The sequence below is a fragment of the Scyliorhinus torazame genome, chromosome 2 (genome assembly GCF_047496885.1).
Source record: "Scyliorhinus torazame isolate Kashiwa2021f chromosome 2, sScyTor2.1, whole genome shotgun sequence".
Classification (NCBI taxonomy): domain Eukaryota; kingdom Metazoa; phylum Chordata; class Chondrichthyes; order Carcharhiniformes; family Scyliorhinidae; genus Scyliorhinus; species Scyliorhinus torazame.
Window position 1 is genome coordinate 83,884,169 of NC_092708.1, and position 22,221 is coordinate 83,906,389.

The window sequence follows — 22,221 nt, forward strand, 5'->3', positions numbered from 1 at the left end:
CTTCCGGAAGAGTTCGTAGCCATCTCGGGCTACATACTCAGCCTGGGCAAGAACAGGGCAAACCCTGTGAACCCGAATGGGGGAGGGACAGAGCTGGTGGGACTACCATTCAAACTAGCCCATGACTGGATTCGGAGACACAAGTTGAATCTGACTAATTTGGTGGAGGAAGTCAAAAAGGACTACAGAGATGGGATGCACTCCCACTTTCCCTGGCGGGGATCAAAATAAACGTGCTGCCGAGGTTCCTCTTCCTGTTTAGATCCATACTGATCTTCATCCCCATGGTCTTTTTCCACAAGGTAGACAAAATGATCATGCTGTTTGTCTGGGGGGGTAAGAATACCCATGTAGCATTTTCTTAACAGAATGCGCAGCCTCTAATTTCCCGATGCAAACCTAAGTAAGAGTCTCGCATAAGTCCAACTTAGCAGGGAGATTCTATTGCGAACTATTTTTATTCTGGCAATGCAAACAGCCTTTTTGTAATAGTCTCTCAGCATTTCGAGTCGTAGAATCATAGAGGTTTACAACAGTGTTTTTCAAACGTTATTTCTCGGGACCCACTTTTACCAGCCAGCCGGCCTTTCAGACTCACACCGGCAGACCTTTGCACCCCTCGCCGGTTGATCTTCATGCCACACCATTTTTGCTTACCTTTTTCTTTAATAAACATTTTATTGAGGTATTTTTGGTATTGTAACAACAACAAAATAAATAATGTACATGAAACTATAAACGTAGTGCAAAAGCAGTCTCCCTTCCTTACAAGTCCCACCTTTATTAACCCCCTACTCTCAGCTAAACTAACCACCCCCCTCCCCCCTCTGCTGACGATTAATTTTCCACAAAGAAGTCAACGAACGGTGGCCACCTCCGGGCGAACCCTCTCAAGTCGAACTTGATTTTCTCCAAACAGAGAAAGCTAGCCACGTCCGATAGCCAGGTCTCCGACTTCGGGGGCTTTGAGTCCCTCCAAGCTAATAGTATCCGCCTCCGGGCTACCAGGGAAGCAAAGGCCAGAACGTCTGCCTCTTTCTCCTCCTGGAGTCCCGGGTCTTCCGACACCCCGGAAATCGCCACATCTGGACTCAGTGCCTCTCTTGTTTTTAACACCGTGGACATGTCATCTGCAAACCCCCACCAAAATCCCCTAAGCTTCGGACATGTCCAGAACATGTGGATATGGTTCGCTGGTCCTCCCGCACATTTGGCACACCTGTCTTCTACCCCAAAGAATCTGCTCATCCGGGCCACTGTCATGTGAGCCCGGTGAATGACCTTAAATTGTGTCAGGCTGAGCCTGGCACATGTTGCGGATGTGTTGACTCTACTCAACGCGTCCGCCCATAGGCCATCCTCCATCTCCCCTCCCAGCTCCTCCTCCCACTTGCGCTTCAGCTCCTCTGTCTGCGTCTCCTCTGACCCCCATAAGTTCCTTGTAAATGTCAGAGACGCTCCCTTCTCCTACCCACCCTCTGGAAACTACCCTGTCCTGAATCCCCCTTAGTAGTAGGAGCGGGAAGGATGACGCCTGTTTACGTAGGAAGCCCTGCACCTGCAGATACCTGAATTTGTTTCCCCTCGCCAACCCAGACTTCTCCTCCAGCGCCCTCATACTCGGATAGCACCCCTCTATAAACAAGTGCCCCATTCTCTCAATCCTCATCCGCTCTCCGCCATATCCGGAACCCCCCATCCATACTTCCTGGGGCAAACCGGTGATTATTACAGATTGGGGACCAGACCAATGCTTCCTCTGCTCCCACATGTCTCCTCCATTGCCCCCAGACTCTCAGGGCCGCGACCACCACGGGGCTGGTGGAGTACCGTGCCGGCGGGAACAGCAGAGGCACAGTTAACAACACCCCCAGACTGGTGCCCTTGCATGAATCCGCCTCCATACACTCCCATGCCGACCCCTCCCCCACCACCCACTGCCTGATCATGGCTATATTCGCCGCCCAGTAATAGTTACTAAAATTTGGCAGCGTCAGCCCGCCCCCTCCCCGACTCCACTCAAGCATTACCTTCGTTACTCACAGGGTTTTGCCTGCCCAAACGAAGCCAGTGATCACTTTGTTGACCCGTTTAAAAAAGGACCGTGGAATAAAGATGGGGAAATACTGAAATACAAACAGGACTCTCGGGAGGACCGTCATCTTCACCGTCTGCACCCTCCCAGCCAGTGACAACGGAAGCGCAGCCCATCTCCAAAAATCGTCATTCTACTAGTTGGGCCAGATTTAATTTTTGCAGCCGGTCCCATTCCCGCGCCACTTGAATGTCTGGTACGTAAAGCTTCCCCCTCTAATCTAAACGGCAGCTCCCCCAATCGCCTCTCCTGTCCCCTCGCCTAGACCGCAAACATCTCACTTTTCCCCATATTTAGCTTATACCCCCAAAACCGGCCAAATTCCCCTAGAATCCTCATGATTTCTTCCATCCCCTCTATTGGGTCCGATACATACAGAAGCAGGTCGGCTGCATAGAGCGAGACTCTGTGCTCCCCCCCCCCCCCACGGACCTGCCCCTTCCAGCCCCTTGAGGCTCTCAGAGCAATTGCCAACGGCTCTATAGCTAGCGCGAACAAGGGGGAGTGGGGGCATCCCTGTCTCGTCCCTCGGTGCAGTCTAAAATAGTCCGATGTTGTCCTATTCATCCGTACACTTGCCACAGGAGCCTGATACAACAACCTGACCCAGTCAATAAAGTCCCGCCCAAATCTGAACCGTCCCAGTACCTCCCACAGATAATCCCATTCTACCCGATCAAAAGCCTTTTCTGCATCCATTGCGATCACTACCTCCACCTCCCTACCTTCCGGGGGCATCATGATAATTTTTGCTTACCTTTAATGCCTGCTTGGTCCTTATGATCAAAATTGTTTTGTTATTCAATGTTGCATTTATGCTAAGGATTTCAGCTGATGATTTAAGTTCTCTCTGCATCCTTTGTAAAAGATCAAGAGGTTTGTCTTCAAACTCGCCATGCTCATCTTCAAATGCCTTTGAAGTTTTGAGGGTTCTAAACTCTCATTTGCCAGTACTTCCTTGCATATAACATACATGTTGCATCCTGATTTGCATTGGTACAATTAACAAAGCCATACCTCAAGAAATCATCTTTCTACTGCTTTGTACTTGATTTCAGTTTTTTATTTCTTGGCTAGTCGCCAGACGCTCTGTACAGAGCTAACACTAGAATTAATTTGTCCTGCCATAGACACTCCTGTGCAGCACTCTCCAGCAGATACACTTAGAACATAGAACATAGAAAATACAGCACAGAACAGGCCCTTCGGCCCATGATGTTGTGCCGAACTTTTGTCCTAGATTAAGAACAAATTAATCTACACCCCATCATTCCACCGTAATCCATGTACCTATCCAATAGCCGCTTGAAGATCCCTAATGTTTCCGACTCAACTACTTCCACAGGCAGTGCATTCCATGCCACCACTACTCTCTGGGTAAAGAACCTTCCTGTGACGTCCCCCCTATATCTTCCACCATTCACCTTAAATTTATGCCCCCTTGTAATGGTTTGTTCTGTGAGATCCTGGCCTGATTGTGTCTCTGGCTCTCTCTTCCTTATCGATCCTTGTTCAGTTCTTCACAGTCCTGTTGACTTGCTTGCTTGCAGCTAGAAAATGTAGGAGTCTCTGCTCTGATTTTTTTGCGCCGAAAGCACGGACATACCGGGCGTGTGATGTCAATGTATGTGCCAGGCCTGTGACCTGCTCTCTGCCACTGCTTCTGGCAGGAAGACTGCATCGTTCACATTTAAAACGTGGTCGCGGCCAGCATTCTCTTTTTGTAATCCATTTTTATTAGGAGTGACAAAAATTACAACTTTAGAAACCACAATCGGACACAATGATTGCACCTCAGAAACACGGCGTTTCTTTTTTGAAACTGTAAAAAATTGTTAATTGGGCCAATGAAAGAATGCACATCACAAAGCTATAGGCACTAACATGTCAGCTGTATTATATAGAACATAGAGTGCAGAAGGAGGCCATTCGGTCCATCGGGTCTGCACTGATCCACTTAAGCCCTCACTTCCACCCTATCCCCGTAACCCAATAACCCCTCCTAACCTTTTTGGTCACTAAGGGCAATTTATCATGGTCAATCCACCTAACCTTCAGGTCTTTGGACTGTGTGAGGAAACCAGAGCACCCGGAGGAAACCCACGCAGACACGAAGAGAACGTGCAGACTCCGCACAGACAGTGTCCCAGCGGGGAAATCGAACCGCGGACCCTGGCGCTGTGAAGCTACAGTGCTATCCACTTGTGCTACTGTGCTGCCCAGGTTTCTTCAATCCCAGGTTTCTATGAAGATTCTAGCTTCATTTTCTCAGATGTACAGTCAGGGAAAGTCTAGAAATTCTGTCTTGGTTCTGGGATTCTTTGCATCTGGACCAGTTTTCCAAATCCACCTCTGCCAGCGTCATAATCTGTGCTAGATTCATCAACATACCTGACCACCAGATTTCCCTCACCCAAACTGTCTGCCTTCTTTGAAGCCAGTATCCCAATCTGTTCTGATTATTCCATCATCCAAGCATGTTCCATTAATAAATCTAATGCACTGTTCAGCATCACTATGTCTGTAATATTCCACAAAACAGAAACCGCATGAAGTTTCTTAGTTCTGTCCAAATGATGATTCATTTTACATCGCAGCTTTTTCAGAAGAGTTTATATATCTGTTCCTCGGAAGTATAAAATGACAGATTCCCAACATAGTGAGTGCAGCTGTACCTCAGTAATGTGTCCTGCTCATTAGCAGCACGGTAGCATTGTGGATAGCACAATTGCTTCACAGCTCCAGGGTCCCAGGTTCGATTCCGGCTTGGGTCACTGTCTGTGCGGAGTCTGCACATCCTCCCCGTGTGTGCGTGGGTTTCCTCCGGGTGCTCCGGTTTCCTCCCACAGTCCAAAGATGTGCAGGTTAGGTGGATTGGCCATGATAAATTGCCCTTATTGTCCAAAATTGCCCTTAGTATTGGGTGGGGTTGCTGGGTTGTGGGGATAGGGTGGAGGTGTTGACCTTGGGTAGGGTGCTCTTTCCAAGAGCCGGTGCAGACTCGATGGGCCGAATGGCCTCCTTCTGCACTGTAAATTCTATGATAATCCATGATATCAGCTTCCGCGAAAGTGCTGGTCTCGGTATTGGCGCAGCTCCACGTCTGAGTCACTGTTGAGGACGTTCAGCCCCACAGACATAGCGCCGGAGAGAGCCGCGGTGGTTAGCAACCGGAGCAAGGAAATCACCCACTGGAAACCGGCCCCTCGTGGCCAGCATTCTGAACTTTAAAAGGCAGACAGTGGGCAGCATTTTTAACAACTAGTCACAGCCGTTGGACGCTTCTCCCGTAATCGGGAATGCCACGACCGATCGTTCTGTGACCCTCCCGACACCAGCCCATGGGTCAGCACCCAAAGTTTGAAAAACCCTGGTCTACAGCACAGAAAAAGTCCTTCGGCTCATCAGTTCTGTGGTGGTCAGAAACACCATCTAAGTAATCTAATCCCATTTCCCAGCACTTGGCCAATAGCCTTGCATGCTTTGGCATCACAAGTGCACATCTAAATACTTCTTAAATGCCCCCGACACCCTTTCAGACAGTGAGTTCCAGACTCCCACCAGCCTGAAAATGAAATGAAATGAAAATCGCTTATTGTCACAAGTAGGCTTCAAATGAAGTTACTGTGAAAACACCCTCTGGGTGAAAAGGTTTTTCCTTACATCCCCTTTGTAGTTTATGCTGTAGTTTGCCCCAAAAGCCAACATGGCAGACTTTCATTGCTTTACTAAGAGGCTTCAAGTCACATGGGGAAATGAAATACACTTAGAATGCAGATATGTTGCAATATGAAACAAAACAACAGCAAAATATTGCAGGTGCTGGAACTTGATTTGTGAAATTAGAGCTTTTAAAAAATCAGATCGCGGGTTTGTACCCTTTGGTACATTTATAGTTTGAAGATTTTCCACTTAAATATTGGAAAGCTATTTGAGTTGGGTCAAATTTGACTTCAGAGATTTTTGAAGTTTAAAGGAATCAGGTGCAGCATTGTGAATCCCTCTTGAGCTTACAATATATGGTTCACACCCAGCAGTCCATCTGTATTTATTTCTCAAGAAAGAAAATCACATTGCTCGTTCCCAGGACGATGTATCTTGGAAATGAAGTGCTCCATTCTGCACTGAAAAACAAATGCACCTCCATCCTCCTAAGGCATGTTTTTAGTTCCGATGTAGTTTATTTGAGTTTCTTGAGGATCAGCGTGGCTTCAACTGGAAATCAGCACCGACCCCTAGGAGGAGTCAGTCAGTCAAATCGGCCAGCCTGTCTCTCTGTAGTCACTCGGATGCAGCCGGATGAGTTTTAGTTCAAGATGGATTTTTACCCTGGATTATATCTACATCGGAGCTGCTAAACTAGCTGGGGAATGCGGGACCAGCTCTGTAAACACACATAAACTCAAGATCGACTGTTTGGCACTCACAGATTTGGCTCTAAGGCGTTTTATTTGTATGTGTGTATGTTTTTGTATATTTGTTTGGCTTACGGAATCCAGAGCCCCCGAAGCGAAAAGGCATCATCATGGCAACGTGCGCTTTGATTTGCCCCATCAGTAGCCTAATGCTGCTGCTCCTGTCCAAACCCCTGCACGGCGGAGCTGACGCCCCTTCCACGGACCGCTCTGCTTCCACACACTCCCCCGTCTCGCTAGGCAACCCCGGGGCTGAAAGCATAAGCTGGGAGGAGGCGAACTCTCCTCAGAGCTGGCAGCCCGGCTGGAGGACTCGCAGCCCCGGGGCGGACTCACTCTCCACTTCGGACCTGAGCTCTACTAATCGGCGGCAGTCACCTCCTCAGCCCGCTGGCGGTAAGTGAACCGACGTGGACAATTCTCTCTCTCTCTCTCTCCACCGCAACCGCACTTCACATGCCCAGCCCATCCTCTGTAACACCGCGTCCCCACAGCAGCTGCACGTGTGTGGGTTTTTGTTTAAAATCCAAAAGTAACTTTTGTTTAAAAACTACCTCGCAGCTTGCTTCAGCTCTTCATAATCTTCTAACAGGCGACGATGTAAAAGTTAGAAAAGGGCTATCTTTAACATTAACCTAGAATAGTCTTTAATTGGTGTGTGTGGATTATGCTCATCCATTGTCCCCCACATTGCTAACAAGTTGTAGGCAAAGAACGCCAGCAGTTTGCGATGCTAGCATGTAATGTTGTTCTTTCTAAAGAGAGTCCTGTTCAAAGTATTAACAGTCCTGAAGCCTTTCTGCACCAAACACTCTGACTGGGGTTATCCCTCATCCACCAGAACCAATTCACCAGTGAAAGAGCCAGGCATGGACCCAGATTCTCATTTAAATCCTCCAGAGAAATCACTGGGAATTTTAAAATATCAATTATAAGTTAGCGTTTGAGGTGATTTTTTGCGTGTGCCAATCAAGTTGTTTTGTGACAGGCCAGCCAAAGTACTACAACATCCCAGAAGTTTTAAATCCTGCAGAATACAAATTATATCCAAAGATTTATATTATTGACGGTGTCTTGCCCCTGACCATTTCGCCTCGTTTGCCCCTGTATTTAATTTGGCGGCGCAGATTTAAACCAAAATGGCTTTTACTTAAACGCTGCAAGTACGAGTTATTTTCTCCTGCGATTGTTTTAAGAAAACACAAGACGTTAAGTGTAGGTCAGAAACAGAAGCTGAAGATGACGGCACTCGGTATATTGAGAGGGAAAAGGCAACCAACCCTTTTAGATGGAAGACCCTTCCACAGAAATGTTCAACATTCTGCTTCAGATTTCCAGCATCTGTAGGTTTTTTTTTAGCGTTTTCATTTATTTGGCTGGGCGCCCCTCTGGACTGTCATATATTCTTTCATGTGTGCAAATGAACTTGGAGTTCTATATTTATTTCAGAGGTCGGTACAATTACGAACCAGCATTTGAGTAAAATGAACTACTGTGTGTAGGCGGATGTGGTGGGCGAGTATAGTGTGGTGAATGGATTTGGTCACTTTAACTTAGTATAAACTTGTGCCAGGCTCTTTGAGTTAGTATTTTCATTTGAACAGAATATATACATTAGAGGCTGGGCCTGTTGATAAAGTCGGCACCGTGAGCCATGGTTCCAACTCCTGCCTGATCCATTATCCAATGAGCTCCTATGGGGAAAGTCACTCTGTGGATATCTGGTGAAGGATGTATGTACTCAGCTCTGATGCTCCTTACTTTCTCATAGCTCGACCAACACTCTGCCCAAACTCACACTTAACTTCTTGGGCAAGGTGTGGGAGAGCAAATTATACTGTTGTGCACAAACCCCAGCGTCTCAGTACTTTGAGGAGAAAAGATACTAATTAAAAACAAAGCGATTGTCTGGGCAGTTTGAAGCATGCCATAGCTGACAAGCTAGCAGACAAGTTTCATTGGTGACCTCCCAACAGAACAATGATGTTGGAAGACTCTTGAATCATCTTATTTGCCGCGTTTGGAAACAGAAGTAAATATGCAACTTGGCTTGAAAGCTGTGTGTTTAGAATTGTTGACTATAGGGATCCTGGCAGCAAGCATCTGTGAAAGGGTAGACAACATATAGCCCCCCAGAGAAGCTCAACGGCTGCACAACAGCACTCCAAAATAAATAACTTGCACTTGTATCACTTATATTATACCATGTCTTCAGGCCATTCCAAAAGGTTTTGCAACCAATGAAGTATGAAGCTTTGAAGAATTATCACTGTTCTTTAGCTAAACATGTTAAGATGGTAGTGCCATCGGCTCATGCAAATGTTCTGGGGCCAAATCCCACAGCAGCTGGTGGAATTTAAATTCAATTAATAAATCTGGAATTGAAAGCTAGTCTCAGTAACAGTGATGATTAAATCAACTTCAATTGTCTAAAAACCCATCTGGTTCACTAATGTGCTTAAGAGAAGGAAATCTGCCTTCCTTCCCTGGTCCGGCCTACTTGTGATTCCAGACCCACAGTAATGTGCACCTAGCAAGCCACTCAGTTGAAGAGCAATTAGCCTTGCCAGTGGCATCCACATCTCTTGAGAAAATATAAACAAACAATTTGCACACAATAAGATCTCATAATTATCAATTAGTCTGGTTTGATTATGTTGGTTGAGGAATAAATGCTGGCCAAGAATCTTCTTCAAATAGTGTCTGGGGATTTTTAAATATCCACCTGGATTGGCCAGATGGACTTCAGTTTAATATCCCATCCAGAATGCAGTCAATGCAAGACTCTTCTCAATGCTGCACTGTGTGGTATTTTTAAAGAGTAGGCTTGCAGACCACAAAGGTACAAACAAACAAGAGCTTTAATGGAAAGATGTTTACTCAGCAGCAGTTAGGATAGTCTGCCCATTTGCCCGTGCAAACAGCCGATGATGTCATTAATACGCCACGTGATCGGACTCTTTAGGTGATCTTGTTCCAATTAGGAACAAACATGAATACACAACACTTTCCTCCCCCTTTATATTAGAGGTTCATGCAATGAAACATAATAGAACAGTAACAGTCAAAATTTACAATATGAACAATTTATTGTCACAACAGTCAATAAGTTAGACATTTCAGAGGACATTGATTTCAGTGTTGGCAAACCTCAGGCGTCTGCATTTTCATGTGTGACTGCAACCTTTAGTGTTTTTGGTGTAGTTTTGACGTCATCCAGAGTTGACGTAGGTTTGGAGGTTGACTAGGTGTTGAAGTGTCCTCAACTGGAATACTGTCTTCCCGTACCGGCCTCCCCGAACAGGTGCCGGAATGTGGTGACTAAGGGCTTTTCATTGAAGCCTACTTGTGACAATAAGCGATTATTATTATTATTATTATTATTATTATTATTATTCCACAGTTGTTTCTGGTATTGTCAGGTCCTTAGGAATGTCCAGGTCTTCACTTGGCACAGTTGGTTTCAGCCTCTCGGTTGATTCTGTCTCTGGCAAACTAGTTATGGTTGATAAAAGTTGATCAACTTGTCAACTCCCCACTATATCGTCCCAAGTTTGAACAGTGTATGAGACCGGTCCTGTCTGTGCTAAGACGATGGCAGGTATCCACTTCTCACTGGTTGCATAGTTCCTTGCCAATACATCTTTTCTGAAAAACACAAAATGTAGCCCTATTCTCACATTGCAAAATTTGACTTTGCTGTTTCCTCTCAATAATTTCTCTTGTCTCAAGTGGCTGTGCGTAACTAACGTTTTATCATGAGTAATGCCAGAGAACTTTGGGCTGTCGAATATGTTGTATACTTGTATGTCATCAGGAATTGGCTTAGTCGTTTTGACAATGATCCTTGTTCATGAGTTACCTTCAATGAATGTGTCATTGTCTGAACAATCTATTCAGCCAGCCTATTTGTGGCAGGATGATAAGGAGCGGATCAGATGTGTCGGATTCCGTTCTCCTTTAGATAACTTGTTCATTCTTGTGAAATGAACTGTGGTCAATTGTTATTCAGGGTAACTGTATTTTTAAAAATCTCACCCAGTCTTTCTATCGTTCTCTCCAAGGATGATAGTCTTTATAATGGTGACTTCAGGCCATTTCAAATGCACATCTATCACAATGAAAAACATTTGTCCTTCGAATGGTCTGGAACGGTCAAGGACTGGGACTGATGTCCTTGAGGGGGTACTTGTTAGAGTGGTTGGAGAGGGTTTAAACTAATATGGCAGGGGTATGGGAACCTATGTAAGGATTCAAAGCAAGGGGAATCAAGAACAAGAGAAAAAGACTGCTAGGAGAATAAGAAAGTGATAGGCAGAGGAATCAAGGGCCAGAATCAGATAAGGACACAGTTAAAAAATAGTAGCAATCGGACAAGGAACGTTAAAAATACTAGCCTTAAGGTTCTGTACCTGAACGCACAGAGCATTCAAAATAAAATGGATGAATTAGTTGCGCAGATAAATATAAAGGGATATGATATAGTTGGGATTAAGGAAACATGGCTCCAAGGTGACCAAGGATGTGACCTAGACATCGAGGGCTATTCAATGTTTAGGAAGGACAGACATAAAGGAAAAGATTCTGGAGTTGCATTGTCGATTAAAGAAGACATTGATACAATATTGAAGGAAGAAGGCAGATTATTACTTGAATTGGTGTAAATTAAGAGACGTGGATAGTCAGCGAGACCTTGGTGTCCTCGTGCATCAGTCGCTGAAAGTAAGCACGCAGGTACAGCAGGTAGTAAAGGAGGCAAATGGTATGTTGGCCTTCATAGGATTTGAGTATAGGTATAGAGATGTTTTACTGCAATTGTACAGGGTGTTGATAATGCAACATCTGGAATATTGTGTGCAATTTTGGTGTCGTTATCTGAAGAAGGATGTTCTTGCTACAGAGGGAGAGCAGCGAAGGTTTACCAGGCTGATTCCTGGGTTTGCAGGACTGTCTTATGAGGAGAGATTAAATCGGTTAGGATTATATTCATTGGCGTTTAAAGTGAGAGGGGATCTCATAGAAACTTATAAAATTCTAACAGGGGTAGACGGGTTAGATTCAGAACAAATGTTCCCGATGATGGGGGAGTTGAGAACTAGGGGGTCATAGTCTGAGGTTAAGGGGTAAACCTTTTAGGATGAGGTGAGGAGAAATCTTTTCACCCAGAGAGTGTTGAATCTGTAGAATTTGCTACCACAGAAAGTAGATGAGGCCAAAACATTGTGTGATTTCAAGAAGGAATTAGAAATAGCTCTTGGGACTAAAGTGAATAAGGGAAGGCGGGACCATGGTATTGAATTTGATGATCAGCTATGATCATAATGAATGGCAGAGCAGGCCCGAAGCACCAAATGGCCTACGCCTGCTTTTATTTTCTATGTATGTTTGTTTCCATGTATAATCTATAATCTATATGAACTCCTTGCCGTGACCCTTCTGGTCATTCCCATGGATGTAAAGGTGCTCGTGGTGGCAGGTTTTGAACCTTGCACAAACCAAACACATGCCCACCTTCTCCTCGATTTTGCTATTGATCCCTGAGCACCAAAGATAGATCCTGGCTATCACCTTCATTCTTATTACCCCACAATGTCCTTCATAAAGTTGGTTTAGGACACATTTCCTTAACAACGGCAGAATTATGACCCTCATTCCCAAAAGAGACAACCAGCCTGCACGAATAGTTTAGATCTTCAGGTAATATCTGTGGAATTCGCTACCACAGAAAGTAGATGAGGCCAAAACATTGTGTGATTTCAAAAAGGAATTAGAAACAGCTCTTGGGACTAAAGTGAATAAGGGATATGGGGGGAAGGCGGGTACTATGAAGGGGCTGGTTTAGCACAGTGGGCTAAAAAGCTGGCTTGTAATGCAGAACAAGGCCAGCAGCGTGGGTTCAATTCCCCTACCAGCCTCCCCGAACAGGCGTTGGAATGTGGCAACTAGGGGCTTTTCACAGTAACTTCATTGAAGCTTATTTGTGACAATAAGTGATTATTATTATTATTATTATTAATATATGGCTTCAACTCCGGGTTAGCTCCCGTGGTCTTGTCACAAAGTACTATGTCCATAACTTCTGACAGTAGTGGATTATTTATGCTATACTTCTTCCTTGTCCTGTTGTTATCGTCTTGTTAGAAATAGAAAATATTACCACTCAAATTATTCATTCATGACTCGATAGGTAAAGGTAATCTAGAGAGTCCATCAGCATTGCCACGGAGATTTGATTGACGATATTGTATTGTATGTGCTGACATCAAAACCCGTCTCTGCATTCAGCTCACTGCTAGAGATGGAATACCGGTGTGAGGCCCCAGTATCGTTGTCAGTGGTTGCAGGTCTGTTAGTAAAGTCAACTTCCGTGCATATAGATATTGGTAAAAACATTTATTTCCGAAAATGATGCCTAGAGCTTTCTTCTCTATCTGTGCGTAGCTCATTTCTGCTTTGTTCAAGGATGTTGATGCAAACGCTTCTCTTTACCATTGGACATTATGTGAGAATCTACAGCTCCCATCCCATCAGGTGACGCATCGCACGCCAGTTCCAATGGTAACTTTGGGTCAAAGTGTGTCAGGACTTCTGGCTTTAGTAGAACCATAGAATCCCTACAGTACAGAAAGAGACTATTTGGCCCATCGAATTTGTAGCAACCCTCTGAAAATAGGCCCACTCCCCTGCCCTAACCCCATGACCCCACCTAACCTGCACATCTCTGGACACTAAGGGGATATCTTTTAACTTGGCCAATCCACCTAACCTGCACATAAGACCATAAGACATATGAGCAGCATTAGGCCACTCAGCCCATTGAATCTGCTCCGCCATTCGATCATGGCTGATATTTTTCTCATCCTCATTCTCCTACCTTTTCCCCATGACCCTTGATCCCCTTATTAATCAAGGCCCTGGGCGGGATTCTCTGTTGCCCGGCGCCGATATCGTAGTTGGCGATCGGGCGGAGAATCCATTCCGAACCTGGAATCGGGCGTGGCGCAGGTTTGCGAGGCTTCGCCCGCTCCAAACCGGCATCATCGTGATGTGCACTGCGCACAGTTGCGATGCCGTTGGTGCCTCATCGGCCAGCCCACTCGCGATGCTCCATCCCCCGATGGGACGAGTTCCCGATGGCGTGGGACATGTGTCCTCACAAAAATCGTGAACTCAGCGTGGCGGCTGCGGACTGTCTCCAGCGGCGCCACATTAGGCCAGGATCCGTGCTGCTGGCCGGGGGTCCTTCAGCGAAGGCTCGGGGGATTGGTGGGGGTGGCCAGGGGGTGTTCCCTTGGGTCGCATTTGCGGGTCGGGTCAGCGCACAGCCAGCGCCATATTGCACGGCGCGACCACTACAGGTCGTCAGACGTGCGCATGCGCGACCTGGGACCTGGCCATTCTCTGGCCATTTTCTGCGCGATCTGTGGCCGTTTCACACAGCACCGGTACCGGAATCAGTGAGGGGTTCACGCCGATTTGCCGACCATGAAACACACGGTCAAACGCCGGCGTCGGCACTTAGCTGCAGAAACGGAGAATTCCGCCCCCTATCTACCTCTGTCTTAAAGACACTGAGTGATTTGGCCTCCACAGCCTTCTGCGGCAAAGAGTTCCACAGACTCACCACCTTCTGGATCAAGAAATTCCTCCTCATATCTGTTTTTAAGGATTGTCCCTTTAGTCTGAGATTGGGCCCTCTGGTTCTAGTTTTTCCTACTAGTGGAAATATCTTCTCCACGTCCACTCTATCGGACCTCACAGTATCCTATAAGTTTCAATGAGAGAATCGTGACAAAGGACTCCAAAGTCTCTTTGTGCTTCTGATTTCCTAAGCATTTCCCCATTTAGAAAATAGTCTACGCCTCCATTCCTCCTTCCAGAGTGCATAACCTCACACTTTTACACTTTGTATTGCATCTGTCACTTCTTTGCCACTCTCCTAGCCTGTTCAAGTCCTTCTGCTGCCCCCTGCTTCCTCAAAGTACCTGTCCCTCCACACATCTTTGTATCAACTACAAACTTAGCAATGGTGCCCTCAGTTCCTTCTTCCAGATCGTTAATTATATTGTTAAAAGTTGTGGTGCCAGCACCGACTCATGAAAAAGCTGCCATCCTGAAAAAGACCCCTTTATCCCCACTCTCTGCCTTCTGCCAGTCAGCCAATCCTCTATCCATGCCAGGATCTTACATTTAACACCATGGGCTCTTAACGTATTTAACAGTCTCCTATGTAGCACCTTGTCAACGGCCTTCTGGAAATCTAAATAAATCACGTCACTGTTCTCCTTTATCGAACTTCCATGTTACCTCCTCAAAGAACTCTAACAGATTTGTCAGACATGAACTCCCCTTGACAATGCTGTGCTGACTCAGTCCTCTTTTATTATGCACGTCCAAGTGCTCTACGATCACAACTTTAATAACGGACTATAAAATCTTACCAATGACCGAAGTCAGGCTAACCGGCCTATAATTTCTTGTCTTCTGCTTCCCTCCTTTCTTAAACAGCCAAGTTACATTAACTACTTTTCAATTCTCTGTGCCCCTCCCTGCCTCCAGTGATTCATAAAAGATCCCCACCAATGTCGCCACAATCTCCTCCGCTAACTCCTTCAGAACCCTGGGGTGTCGTCCATCTGGTCCAAGTGATTTATCCACCTTCAGACCTTTCAGTTACCTCAAAGCCTTCTCCTTAGTGATGGCCACTACACTCACCTACGCCCCCGATTCTCCTGGAGCTCTGGCATCCCACTGGTGTATTCCACCATGAAGACTGATGCAAAGTAACTATTCAGTCCTTCTGCCATTTCTTTGTTTCCTATTATTACTTCTCCAGCCTCATTTTTCAGTGGTCTAATGTCTAATTTTGCCTCTCTCTTACCCTTTATATATTGAAAAAAACTCTTCCTGCCTTCTTTTATATCACTAGCTACCTTGCACTCATATTTCATCTTCTCCCCTTATTGCTTTTTTAGTGGCCCTCTGCTTGCTTTTTAAAAAATATATTTTTATTCTCCTTTTTCACATTTTCTTCCAAATGCACCCACCAACAAAAAACAATAATCAGTAACGAATGCAATGTCAATCCCCATATCAATAACAACAATCCCATCTGTCATAATATACACCAGTATATCACGGTGCAGACATACACTGATGGACACACAGTGGGACCAATCAACATACACAACACCGCAGCCAATCACCAGTGAGAGCACACGCACTATAAAGACAGGGGGCATCAGAGTTCCCGCTCATTCGAGCAGCAGCTAGCTAGGAGCACAGAGCTCACAGCTTGCAACACAGACATTCACCATGTGCTGAGTGCATCAACTGGTTCGGACAAGGCAAAGGTCTTTAGTTAAAGCTGGTATTGTATTTACCCTCAGTTCAAGTATGTTTAAATAGTTAACCTTTCAATAAAATAGTGTTGCACTACTTCAAGTGTTGGTGACCTGTATGTGATCCAGAACACCCAACATATCATGATAGCAGGTGTGGTTGCATACTAGCACTTCTTAGACCTACCTGCAAGTGATCTGCCTTCCGTCAGCATTCCGTCATTCTGCAACATGGACAACATCAGCCTGCCGCCGCCACTCTGCATCGCCGGCAACCTCGGGGCCAACTGGAAGATTTTCAAACAACGCTTCCAGCTCTTCCTCGAAGCCACGGACAGGGAGGGTGCCTCGGACACCAGAAAGATTGCTCTTCTCCTCTCCACGGCCGGGGACCATGCCATCCATATTTTCAACTCTCTCACCTTTGCAGATGATGAAGACAAGACGAAGTTCAAGACGGTTCTCCTCAAATGTGACACTCACTGCAGCGTAGAGGTGAATGAAAGTTTTGAACGCTACGTGTTCCAGCAGCGTTTGCAGGGTAAGGACAAACCTTTCCAATCCTTTTTTACGCACCTCCGCATCCTTGCGCAATTTTGCAGCTACGGGCCCACCTCCAACTCCATGATACGCGACCAGATCGTTTTCGGTGTTCAGTCGGATCCCCTACGTCAGCAGCTCCTCAAAATAAAGCAACTCACCCTAGCGAACTCCATCGAGATCTGTGTCCTACATGAAAATGCCACCAGTCGGTGCTCCCATATACAAGCGGCTGAAAGGGCGTGGCAAGGTCCCCACGAGGCGGAACAGGTCCAAGTGATTGAACACCTCCAGGGTCTCAGCCTGGATGAGGGCGGCCATTTTGCGTGCTTTTCGTGGACTCCCGCGCTTGTACGCACCAAACGAGGGGACGGCGACATGGAGGAACGTAATGCGCAGGCGCACACCACGCAGGACCACACGCACATGCGCGGTGGCGCAGCGAACGTGCTGACGTCACGACGTGCGGCAACTGTGGCTCCGCCCATTTAAAGCGGCAATGCCCCGCAAAATCTCGACAATGCCTACGATGTGGAAGACTTGGCCTCTATGCTGCCTGCTGTCGAGCAGCTCAGCCTTCCAGTTCATATCGCTTCAGCCAGCCTCGCAGGAATGTTCGGGCAATTCAACCCACGGTCAGCGAGTCCGATTCCGACCTCCCACACAGCAGTGACACCGAGGACCCGAAGGCGCCTTTTCGAGTCGGTGTCGCAACGAAAAACAGGCTGTCCCCGAAGCAAAGACACCAGCCGCTGTCGGTATACAGCATCGATCCAGACGATGAGTGGTGTGCCACCCTGACGGTCAACACGGTCCCAAATACGATTCCGCCTGGACACTCGTGCCTCCGCCAATCTCATGGCGTGGTCTGCTTTCCAAAGCCTTCGTGTCAAACCAACCATTCTCCCATCGGCCTGCCAGCTATTGGACTACAATGGCAACTTCATTCCTGCTACCGGCTCATGACAACTCAAAGTGACGCACAGGTCATGAAAAGCCATCCTTCCTTTCAAAATCGTGGTCTCCTCGAAGGACTCTCTGCTTGGTGCACAGGCGTGCAAATTGCTAAACCTCGTTCAAAGAGTTCACTCTCTCTCTCCTGATGACTCGTCTGCCTTCCAGGATGCTGACTTCAGGGCGCAACTCAACGCCATCATCGACCAGCACCGCGGCTTCTTCGAACGCATGGGCACGCTCCCATATACTCACAAGATCATACTCAAACAGAACGCTACGCCTGTGGTGCATGCACCTCGCAGAGTCCCAGCATCCCTTAAGGACCGCCTCAAGCAGCAGCTGCAGGACCTCCAAGACCAAGGAGTGATCTCCAGAGTTACGGAACCAACCGACTGGGTCAGTTCCATGGTGTGCGTAAAGAAGCCTTCCGGCGAGCTCAGAATCTGCATTGATCCAAAGGATCTGAATCGCAACATAATGAGGGAGCATTACCCAATCCCCAAACGCGAAGAGATCACATGCGAGATGGCTCGCGCCAAGCTCTTCACCAAACTTGACGCCTCGAAAGGATTCTGGCAAATTCAACTAGACAGATCCAGCAGGAAACTGTGTACCCTTAACACCCCTTTTGGCAGATATTGTTACAACAGGATGCCATTTGGGATCATATCGGTGTCAGAAGTATTCCACAGGATCATGGAACAAATGATGGAAGGCATTGAAGGTGTTCGCGTCTATGTTGACGACATAATCATTTGGTCCACCACCCCGCAGGAGCATGTCAGTCGCCTCCAGCGCATGTTCAAACGCATACGGGAGCAGGGCCTATGCCTCAACAGAGCCAAATGCTCCTTTGGCCGGACGGAACTCAAGTTCCTAGGTGACCACATCTCCCAGTTGGGTGTGCGGCCAGATGCGGACAAGGTGGCTGCCATCACAGCCATGAAAAAGCCAGAGGACAAGAAGGTGGTCTTCTGATTTCTGGGCATGGTCAACTTCCTAGGGAAGTTCATCCCTAACCTCGCCTCTCATACCACAGCTCTCAGGAACCTGGTCAGGAAGACGACAGACTTCCAATGGTTTCCTGCCCACGAGAGCGAATGGACAGAGCTTAAAACCAAACTTACCACAGCCCCGGTATTGGCCTTTTTTGATCCAACGAAAGAGACAAAAATTTCGACCAATGCCAGCCAATCTGGCATTGGGGCAGTGCTCCTGCAACGCGATGAGACCTCATCATGGGCCCCCGTTGCATATGCGTCACGCGCCATGATCCCCACGGAACAGCGCTACGCGCAGATAGAAAAGGAGTGCCTGGGCCTGTTGACTGGTGTCATCAAATTTCATGATTATGTGTACGGCCTTCCCCAATTCACCGTCGAGACCGACCATCGCCCGCTGGTCAATATAATACAGAAAGACTTGAACGACATGACGCCTCACCTCCAGCGCATTCTGCTCAAACTCCGGCGATACGACTTTCAGCTCGTATACACCCCGGGCAAAGACCTGATCTTGGCCGACGCTCTGCCCAGGGCAGTCAACATCCCTTGTGACCCAGCGGGATTCGTCTGCCAGGTTGACGCCCATGTGGCCTTCGTGGCTTCCAATCTACCGGCCACGGATGTACGCCTCGTCCAAATTCGCCGCGAGACTGCGGCTGACCCTTTGCTACAGCGTGTCATGCGCCACCTAACAGACGGGTGGCTTAGGGCCAATGCCCGCAGTTCTATAACATCAGAGACGATCTGGCGGTAGTCAATGGTGTCCTCCTGAAGCTGGACCGTATTGTTATCCTGCACAGCATGCGCCAGCTCGCCTTGGAACAGCTACATAAGGGCCATCTTGGCGAGGAGAAGTGCCACCGACGGGCCCGAGAGGCAGTGTACTGGCCCGGCATCAATGACAACATCGCCAACACAGTGCTCACCTGCCCCACCTGTCAGCGGTTCCAGCCGGCCCAACCACATGAGACCCTACAGCCCCATGAATGGGTCACGTCCCCTTGGTCCAAAGTCGGCATGGACCTGTTCCACGCGCTTGGCAGGGACTATGTTCTGATTGTAGACTATTTTTCAAACTACCCGGAGGTGATACGGTTGCACGACATCACATCATCTGCAGTCATCCGTGCCTGTAAGGACACCTTTGCTCGTCACGGCATCCCACTCACTGTGATGTCGGACAATGGCCCCTTCTTCGCAAGCCAGGAATGGTCCAACTTTGCCAGGAGGTACAACTTTGTGCATGTGACATCCAGTCCCCTGTACCCCCAGTCCAATGGCAAAGCGGAGAAGGGCGTCCACATAGTCAAACGGCTCCTCTGCAAGGCTGCCGATGCGGGATCCGACTTCTACCTCGCCCTGCTGGCCTATCGCTCGGCCCCACTGTCCACTGGCCTGTCGCCAGCCCAGCTGCTCATGGGTTGCACCCTGAGGACGACGGTGCCGTCCATTCACGTCCCAGACCTCAACCACGTTCCAGTCCTTCAACGAATGCAACTGTCTCGTGCACAGCACAAGGCGGCTCATGACTCCCGTGCAGCTGATCTCCCTGCTCTGGCTCCAGATGACAACGTCCGCATCCATCTTCCGGATGGTGGCTGGTCTGCAACTGCTGTGGTTCTTCGGCAGGTGGCTCCCCGCTCGTTCCTGGTTCGTCTACCGGATGGTTCCATTCTGCGCCGTAATTGGCGTGCCCTTCGTCTCGATCCGCGCTCGCTACTTGTTCCTCCGCCACGCCCTCCTGTTGTTCCTGACCTGGACTATGCAGAGATTCCGGTTACTCTGCATCCTCCTCACTCTGACGCAGTCCAGCCCGCTCCTCAGCTGGTGGCTCCTGACCCACCCTTGAGGCGGTCAACCAGAATTCGTCGCCACCTCGGAGACTTAATTTGTGAACTTTGCACTAATGGACTCTCTGGTCTGTTCTGTTCTTTCGTTCAAGTGGTTTGTATATAGTGTTCATCTCGTTATTTGTGTGACACACTGTTTTTTTCTGTACCAGGCACCTTCCCTTGTAAATAGCTTAGTTTAATGTACATTGTCCTGTAAATATTTCGCACACACATAGTCAGGAACATTCACCACACACGATTTATTGTCACGCAGGCACATTTTTTAATATAAAAGGGGGGATGTCATAATTTACACCAGTATATCATGGTGCAGACACACACTGATGGACACACAGTGGGACCAATCAACATACACAGCACCGCCGCCAATCGCCAGTGAGAGCACACGCACTATAAAGACAGGGGACATCAGAGTTCCTGCTCATTCGAGTAGCAGCTAGCTAGGAGCACAGAGCTCACAGCCTGCAACACAGACATTCACCATGTGCTGAGTGCATCAACTGGTTAGGACAAGGCAAAGGTCTTTAGTTAAAGCTGGTATTGTATTTACCCACAGTTCAAGTATGTTTAAATAGTTAACCTTCTAATAAAATAGTGTTGCACTACTTCAAGTGTTGGTGACCTGTATGTGATCCAGAACACCCAACACATCACCATCCTCCCACCAAACCCGCAAACATTAGCCCGCATGTTAACATAAACAAATAAACAAATACCCTCTGCTTGTTTTTAAAGGCTTCCCAATCCTCTTGCTCCCCACTAACCCTCACCCCTTTGTATGCTTTTTCTTTCGCTTTTATGCTGCCCTTGACTCCCCTCGTCAGCCATGGATGCCTCGTCCTTCCCTTAGCATGTTGCATCCTCCTTGGGATGAATTTTGTTGTGCCTCCCAAATAACCCCCAATAAACTCTTGCAATTGCTGTTCCACTGTCTTCCCTGCTCGGCTCCTTTTCCAATCGACTCTGGCCAGCTCCTCCCTCATGTCTTTGTAGTTACCCTTATTTAACTATAATACCGTTACATCTGATTCCAGCTTCTCCCTCTCAAACGGCGGGGTAAGTTCTATCATGTTGTGGGGCGTCATTCTCCGCCGGCGGGAGTCTCCGTTTTGCCGGCACCGGGGGGTTTCCCGACGGCGTGGGGCTGCCCCACAATGGGAAACCCCATTGACCGGCCGGTGTTACGGAGACTCCCGCCGGCCGGTCGGCGCAGAAATGTGGCGGGGTGGGTAGGAGAATTTCGCCCCTAGGTCTCTAAACCCTGAGGGTTCCTTCACCTTAAGTTCCCTAATCAAGTCTCCCTCATTAAACCAAATCCAGAATTGCCTATTCCCTAGTAGGCTGTCAGTTGATCCCAAAAAGCATCTCTTAGACATTCAACAAATTCCTTTTCTTGGGATCCACTGCCAACCTAATTTTTCCAGTCCACCTGCATATTGAAACCCGCATGATTATTGTAATATTGCGTTTTTTATATGCCTTTTCTATCTCCTGATTTATTTTCTGCCCCACATCTGCTAGGGGGGCTGTACATAACTCCCATCAGGGTCTTTTTACCTTTGCGATTCCTCAACTCTACCAACAAGAGATTCTAGGGCTTCTGATCCTATATCGCTCCCTGCTATCGATTTAACTTCATTCCTTACTAACAATGCAACCCCGCACCCTTTGCCCATCTGCTTGTCCTTTCACTAGGAACACATATCTTTGGATATTTAGATACCAGCCCTGATACCCTTGCAGCCACATCTCTGTGATGTCCACAACATCGTACCGGACAATTTCAATGTGCGCAACAAGCTCATTTACCTTGTTCCAAATACTGCACGCATTAGGTACAACACCCTAAATCCTGCATTGACCACCTCCCTTCTCATACTTGTCACCTTTTTTTCTCTGCCTGAGGTTAGATTCCTGCCACCTTCTTTACCCTCTGTTGTATTACGTGGTCTGGAAACTTTACTAACCTCTCCTGAGCCCTCGGCTCCTTTAACTGGTTGAAAGGCGTCATCATTA

At 47.5% G+C, this 22,221-nt stretch overlaps 1 protein-coding gene and 1 pseudogene across 1 annotated transcript in view; one reads left to right on the plus strand and one right to left on the minus strand.

Annotated features, from left to right (window-relative positions):
* Positions 1–4,386: 4,386 nt before the first annotated feature.
* Positions 4,387–5,235, minus strand: LOC140406688 (nuclear cap-binding protein subunit 2-like; annotated as a pseudogene).
* A 973-nt stretch (positions 5,236–6,208) lies between these two features.
* heg1 (heart development protein with EGF-like domains 1) overlaps positions 6,209–22,221 on the plus strand; it is a 178,788-nt gene continuing 162,775 nt past the window's right edge. Inside the window, exon 1 of the mRNA XM_072473269.1 lies at positions 6,209–6,906. Within this exon, the coding sequence (XP_072329370.1) occupies positions 6,621–6,906 (286 nt within the window). The 5' untranslated portion in view covers positions 6,209–6,620. The remainder of the gene's footprint in view (positions 6,907–22,221) is intronic.